The sequence below is a fragment of the Corvus kubaryi genome, unplaced genomic scaffold, assembly GCF_017639235.1.
Source record: "Corvus kubaryi isolate FWS band 111438036 unplaced genomic scaffold, C.kubaryi_AGA036_p1.0 37216, whole genome shotgun sequence".
NCBI lineage: Eukaryota > Metazoa > Chordata > Aves > Passeriformes > Corvidae > Corvus > Corvus kubaryi.
Genome location: NW_024581061.1, coordinates 216,202 through 223,880, shown reverse-complemented (window position 1 = coordinate 223,880; position 7,679 = coordinate 216,202). Strand labels below are relative to the sequence as shown.

The following is a 7,679-nucleotide window of genomic DNA, read 5'->3' as shown; positions in this document are numbered from 1 at the left end:
GCTTTTTGGGATTAGTATACAAGAGTATGCTTCAGGGAAACTAAGAATTCAGCCCAGTTTATTTCTGTCCAGTAAGAGTGGCAGGCTACCGCTTACCTCTATTTCAGTGAAGTATGGAATGTAAGCTCTCAGGTATGAGGAAAAGACCATTATCTCTGGCTCACAACCAAAGACAGTTAATCACACTACAAAAATTAATGGAAAAATCGCAACTCATAAGAGCCTATGTTTTAGCTATCACACTTTACCACTCCCGAGCTTCAGTAGTGAAAGCAAGAACAGCAACCTCCAGTGAGGGATAAAAACGATAAAAACTCATACCCAAGTAACAGATCACTCTTGAGAGATGGTATGACATGAGAAAAGAAACTCCTTGTTCTCCCAAGATTTTTCACAAACTTGTGTTACTTAACAATAAGGAATATGCAATGCAAATAAATGGCATTCCCTACAACAGATGATTGATTACCTGAATTACATCTACAAGGTCATTGCTTAAATTGCCCTCAGTCCTACACTGAACTCATTTTTTTTCCTAACATCCACAGGGAGCCTACCGTGTGTATCCACTGATGGTCAGGGAGTCTAATGTTAGACTACTGCTCTTGCATTCTCTGTGCCTTAGCCCATCCTGTGATCCCACATCCCTGCATTGATACCCGAAAGCAGTAATGCATCTCCTTTTCTGACTTTCTGAAGACCAGTACTAGCTCTTTACAAACACTTTACAAAGCAGCACAGGGTACCTGTCAGTGCCTAAAGATAGGCCAGTCATCCTTTAAAAGAAAACAACACTAGTGGAAGCTTCCCAAGTAAAATTTTTTTTTCCTGACAATATAAGTGCAACAGTTAACTTAGGAGAAAGATCATTTCTACATGCAAAGAAAACCTGAAAGGAAATCTCAGGATAAATGAGATGACTTTAAGGAACTTGAGCTTATGCAAAGAAGAATTGGCATAACCACATCAAGAAAGAGATGATGGTTTTTTGCACATATTTCAAATATACTGTAGATTTTAACATAAGCCCAGAACTTAAGAGCACAGCAACAGAAAAACAGCAAGCACTAGAATAGTAGCTAAAGCCACAGGAGCAAAGAACATGTCCAAAGATACAGCAGAGGTGGCAAATGACAAACCAGTGCCAAGTAGGAGAGAAGGTGCCCTTAGACAAGCAAGGCAGCAAAGCCAGAAGAGTCTGAAGAGACACAGCCCTAAAGGAAAGGACAATAGCTCCCCAAAATCTGCAGATGAACATGATCAAAGAAGCATGGCTAACGAGGAAGTATTATGGTTAAGTTTAACTAATGAAAGCAAGAAGTTCTCTCACTATGGTAGAGAGAACAGAGAACACAAGACTTTCAAAAGGAGCTGTATGAGAAAGTCGTTGCAAGACTACGTCATTAGATCCGAGACAGAACAAAGGTACTAGAAAACAACTGCAATGAGAAGAGACCAAAAGGTTAAAATCAGTCAAAAAAGAATTGGTGCCAAATGGGCAAAAAAAGGGAAAGATTGGTATGTAGGAGGGTATTAAAAGGTGGCAAGGAGATGGCAGAAAACAGCAAGCCCTTGAATCTAGAATGAAAGTATCTTCAGCTCCACACACAGAGGAAGAAAAACAAACAACAAAACAAAAAAACCCCACAAAAAACAACCAACCAAACACAACAAAAAAATCCCCAAAAAACCCAACTACAAAATGAGGAAAATGTCAAAGTTTGCACTTTAAGTGAAGAGAAAGTAATTTGAAATAAAGAATCTTATGATCTTATGATCTTGATTGAAGAAAGTACAGTTTCCTTGCCAGGAACTGACAAGAAAACTTGTGACATGCTTGGAGGCTGCACAGCTTTGCTTGGAGAATTGCATACTCAAAAGGCATAGTGTTACACATTCATTCCAACAGAAAGGGTAGGATCAATCCATTTCATTTCTCAGATGTAGATGGAGAACAGAAAGGAGAAGCAAAAGCAGATTTTGTGGAATTAGTCAGATCAAACAACAAGGGAGAAGGTGGAAACAGCATAAAAATCACAGCAAGCATAGAAATAGGCCTACAGTGGAAAGAAACAAGACAAGCCAGACAGGAGAAACAGAAAGCCGTGAAGTCTTTCCAAAACAGTCTAAATAGAGAGACAACACTTTTACACCATCCTTCATGAGGTCAGCCAGAGTTCTGCCAAGTTGATCCCAGTAAGTACTAAAGGATTTCACATGGAACCTGAGCTCATGGCAGTAGTTTTTCTGTTTTATCACAGGATGCAAGCTTTTAAGGCAGGACACCAGAAGGTAAAAGGTAAAAAACAGTTTCCACTAGACAGCAACCTGTTTAAACTTACTAGTTGTTCAATTTAGCTAAGGAATCAACCTTATTTAAGATTAGATTACCTGTTTAAACTGAGCTTTGTAGTCTTGTATGAGTAAGCATTTCCAACCCAGGGTTTCAGCTGTCCAGAGTGTTAGATAGATGTACTATAGTTAAACCTGCCATGTCACTCAGAGGATCTGTTTACATGTCTGCAAGTCCCCCCCATCTGCCCGCCACCAAAGTATCCACTTACTATCCACAGAAATTACTATTCAGCTCAGACCTGAGGAGTTCTGTTTTATCTTCACCAGCCTCTCTAACCTTCTAACTAGCAAAGCTTGCAGATCTGATTTACTGCAAGCTTCTGCTGTCACTGATGAGTGCAGTGGCAGACCTAATGACAAGTTTGTTGGATTAAGGATTTTAGTTCATGAAGAGTCTTATTTAATCTGGGAACACAGAATACAACACGTGAAAACAGCAATAAAATCACACATGGTAAATCCATACTATTGAGCAGAACAGCTGAATGCAAAAAACATGCTGCATGTACCAGTTTCTAAACCTGCTCCAGTCTTAGAACCACACTGCAATCCTCACCAACCCCATCTTTCTGCAAGTCCCATTAATTTTATACTTAGCATTTCACAGCAAGGTATTTTCTACTTCCAAAACTTTCTACACAAGTTGCATTGATGCCCACATCTTCCAATAAAGAGGCCAAGTTCCCAATGACAGGAAGTATGAATAAACCCAGGAAGAGTTCTATCCTAGAAGGCTCACACATTTCAAAATTTAACATCTTATTTTAATCCAAGATACGGCAACTGTAAAATCCAGTTCATAGAACGGTAACTTGCTGCTGCTAAGTCTTCACAAGTACAGTGAAAACAGTCAATCAACTCAGGTTTCTAGTCAGTAGGGCTTCCCCATTGTTTCCAAAATTTTCTTTCTTTCTTCTGCTGAAGGCATCTCTGGTTTTACACCACTTCTCTTCCTTTGCATCATAATTCCATGCTGAAAATAGAACAAAGTGACCATGAGAACAGATTTCACAGAATCTCTGCTCCTGAGCTCTGAATGATCAAGATTCTTTAGCAGAAAAATGCTTGATATATCAAGACCCAGATACTCTAAATCTGATTAGCTGATAACTACACATACTACTTCTTAGTTCAAGATACCTGATAGTTTACCCTGCTGCTTCAGAATACAGTGCAATCAGTATTCCCATTACACTATGTCAGACTAGTGCACAATTGTCTGTAAACAGCTTTTTTTTTTTTTTTGTAATTCGCACAAGTATTTAAAGGCTATGCTACAATCTCTTTACTATGATGGTATAAGGAAAGAAAACAGCAGGAAACACTTTAACTGCACATAGTTCCTCATGATACTTCTCTATCACCAAATAAGACTGAATTCTTCCTAAGATTTATATTAGGTTAAAGCAAACATGATCCAAGCCAGTAGGAAACCAGATAGCCCTCCCTACCTTGCCTCAGAACTTTTTCTCCGCATCTGTTTAAAAGAGAACTTATTACTAGAAATATGCGACTCAAAATCAGAGGAAAACATCAGGTACTGCAAGAACACTGACTCACAATCCAAGTGAGTAAACTCAGAACAATCAAGTGAAGTACTTTGATGTGCATGTCCTTAAGTCTTCCAGCAACACATACTGAGACTACCTGGGCTGGTAAGTTACCATAAAAACAGCAGCAGTCAGCATTAACCAAGTTTGAAGGGTTCAGAAAGCAGCATGTCAGAAGTAATGTACACAAAGCAAAGAAGGGAATAAAATTCAGAAAGTTTACTGTGCTTACCCAGAATTTTCTGCAGTTTTTGTACTTCAAAAAATAATCAGTACACATATCCTTCTTATAGTTGTTGTCATCCATACATTTTGTAGTGGCATCTGTTTCCTTTAATAGGGGAAAATATACTTCAGAGCTGAGGGAAGTTACTGTACTCAGTGTTTAAATATTTTAAAAAGTCCCAGAATATCTATGAAGATAGGAGTCAGCTCTTCAGATTAAAGAATACTATCAAAGAGAGCAAAGGAACACCTATTACAAAGGATAGTCAGTACTTCCAAACAGTGATTTCATTTGGAGATAACAGAATACTTACTCTCTTTAGACAGTAAATACAGAGTCCACAGAATAATTGTTTACTGTGATGCTTGGTATAACTCACAAAAGACTTTTAAAAAATAACCAAGCTTGTCTAACCAGGATTTCAGGCTCTGGTTTTAGGGACAGAAAATTTAAGAGATTGCTATCATTTGCATTAATCCTATTTATGGGAAATTACTTGTTATTTCATGCTTATTATAATGGATGATTTTCAGCCCTTCACATCTTCAGTGTCTTAAGAAACTTTTAATGCAAAGTGCTATCATGCAAAGTATGTTATCCACAAAACAGTCGTCTATAAAGTGCATTATTTAGCACTGAAATGTACAGACAAATATCAATTTGATCATCTTACCACTAGACATGGATTTATATCGTGATCTCTAAGCTTTTTTGCATGCCTGGACATTCTAGACAGACACTCGTACCTTGGCTAGAAAGGGAAAATAAACATGTTAAGTATCTACTTTTAACAGTAACTCAGGATTAAGTCTGAACTTCAGGATGTAATAAAGTAACACACAGTTTGGTTATCTTTAAAAAAGCCGAATAAAACCCAAATTTCTTTTGCAAAGTGTTATTTCAAAAGCAGTAACGGCAAGACAACACTGGCAAATGTAGCCCATCACCAAGACTGCTTACTCCCTGATGAATTCCTGCTGAGAGTGGAGCCACTGCAGCAGCTCTCATACGAGCCTGTGTATCATGGAGGAAGTGACCATGTGTAGGAGAAACAGCTCCATAGAAGCTGCTCACAGCCAACACACTGTAGAAACTTCAATTAATAGCATGTGGGAGGAATGCACAAGTAAACTTTTCCAGATTTGTTCCTATTCCTTAGCTGGATCACATCTGTATCTTCACTGAGCTTTCTCAGGTACAAGAAGTGCCCAACTATCTCCTGTGTTGTTGTATGAAATATTTAATAGAAAAAGAACTGGTTTCACCGCAAGGTGGGACCAGACCCACTTACACTGTGTATGACAGCTTGAATCACATTTTTTACCATTTAGTAGTTTGACACTGGCTCTAGGAACTGTAAGCTTGAGAGACACAGAGTTCAGTGCCAAGAATCTACACTGATCCAAGATGATGACATCAAGATGAACAGCAGACCCTCTTTTCCTTTACAGCTTCCTATCCGTTGCCTCCAGCACACATATGGTGATGCAGGTATTTGTTCCAAACAAATACTAAATCTAACCAAAAATAAATTAATATTGACCAGATGGACTGCTTGAATCAATGCAATCAGACACACAGGACAGAGAGCACAAATTAAAGTACTGCTGATGAAGGACACTGAGCTTGATCTTGTTGTTTATTTTCCCAAAAAACGTTGATGCTAATTTTAACTAAGACCTGTTTCTATTCACATTAGGGAATGATAACTGCAAGTCTGCGGTAAAAAGCCCATTTTGCTTGATACTAAATTAAAAAATCAAATACTGCTCTGTGAAGCTCATAGAAAACCATGTTTTAGATAGGGTTTCTTCATTGGGTAAGCTATTCCCAGCAAACAAGCCCTAGGTTTTACAAGCTGTGCATATATACTTTCCTGGTGCTTGGAGTACTCTTTGCTTTCCATATGATCATCTTCTGCAAATAGGCCTTTTAATGAATGGCATCAGGAAATGCTTTCACTTTCCTTTGAGAACTATCCAGTGCTTAAGGTAATTTCAGAAGCTAGGCAAATATTCTCTTTTTTGGTGGTTGGAAGCGCATTTTTGATCAGGCACTTCCAACTCAAATGGAAACACAAGCAGGTACATGAGCATCATCCCAGACTTCAAAAAGGAGGAGAGAGGGGAAAACTTAGAAGCAAAAGCAGCATACTACAATGCCTCACCTAAGTCACCACAACAGATACAAGACTTTTAGATGTTTGCTTGTGTCTGTGTTATAACTCCGCATTTCATTGATATTACCACCTAAGCAGACATGCCTTAAGGTGTTCAGTGGTAGTTTGACTTCAGAGTTCTCTCTGAAAGAATACTTGTGAGTCATAGGATATGCCATCACAATCAGTGTTCCTTAAACAAACTGCACTTGACACTTTCAGCTTGATTTCACTACCAGAGGCTGCAACCATGCCTGGTCTAAGGAACAATGCACACAATCCATTAAACACCTACTTAACGAACAGGCAGTTCAGGTTCTAATAAAGACGAGTAGGTTAGAGCAGGCAAATGCTTAAACGTTCTTAGTACTACCCAAAAGGTCTGATAGCTCCTGCGTCCTCTCTCCCCCTCCCTGCAGTACTTCAGGACTTGAAACATTATCAGCTGGAAGGGCAGGCAGGTCACACCGAAATGCTGCTGTGTGACTGAATGAGCAGTTGGACAGGAAGCGAGCTTCCCCCCTCCTCCCAGGTTTTGCACATGTACGGGCTTCCCTTCCTGCTTTCGGACTACAGGTCAGAGCCCAACCACAACCAAAGGCTTGTCTATTCCACAGTTCTTAATTATGCTTTAACACATTAACAGTTGTAAACTGTACCACAGAGAACTAGGGCTGTTGCTAGCACTCTTTAACCCTAGGGCTTTTTCAGTTCATAAACCATCAGGGCACTTTTCTACAGGCTCCCTCCCATTGAAAAGCGTTTGGTCTGCTTTAAATGCACACATTTGGATATAAATTCGCTAATTATGCTGCAATACAGACCAGCTTATTAAAACTTTGACCCCTGGAGCCAAGGCCGTACTAAAAAATCCTACGGCTTTTATCGCTGTTACGGCGGGGGAGGCGGGAGGAGGCAGCCGTCGGGCCCGGGCGCTCAGCACCGCGGAGCTGCCGCCTTGCCCGACGCAGCTTCCCAGGGAGGGCCGGGGGCCGTCCAGGTGCGGAGGCGAGGCCAGCGCCCCCCGCCCGGCTGCTGCTTTCCCCCGGCGGCGGAGCGGCGGAGGAGCGGCGGAGCGGCCGGAGGCGCCCAGCGGCCCCTTCCCCCGCCCCGGGTCGTTCCCCGCGGCCGCCCCCGCCGCCTCCTCTCGGCACCACCTGCCGCCAGGGAGGGGTGCCCGGGCCGCGCCGCCGCCGCCGGGCCCGAGCGGGGCTGCCCCGGCCCGCGGGCGGCGAAGGTCGAGCGAGACTTCCCTTCGCCGGCCGGGAAGGGGAAGCGGCGGGCAGGCACAGCGCGGGTCGCCGCCGGCGGCACTCACCTCCGTCCCCGGCCGTGTCCGCGGGAGCCCGGGGCGGGAGGGGGGCAGCCCGGCTCCAATTCGAAAGACGTC

The 7,679-nt window shown here is 41.9% G+C and overlaps 1 protein-coding gene across 1 annotated transcript; it reads right to left on the bottom strand.

Annotated features, from left to right (window-relative positions):
* Positions 1–2,732: 2,732 nt before the first annotated feature.
* On the bottom strand, positions 2,733–7,673 carry CHCHD7 (coiled-coil-helix-coiled-coil-helix domain containing 7). The gene is made up of 4 exons (XM_042022564.1): positions 7,608–7,673; positions 4,805–4,882; positions 4,138–4,236; positions 2,733–3,328 (listed from the first exon to the last, which is right to left on the bottom strand). The coding sequence occupies exons 2-4, from the start codon at positions 4,856–4,858 to the stop codon at positions 3,227–3,229; spliced, it is 255 nt and encodes an 84-aa protein (XP_041878498.1). The 5' UTR covers positions 4,859–4,882; positions 7,608–7,673; the 3' UTR covers positions 2,733–3,226.
* Positions 7,674–7,679: the final 6 nt, after the last annotated feature.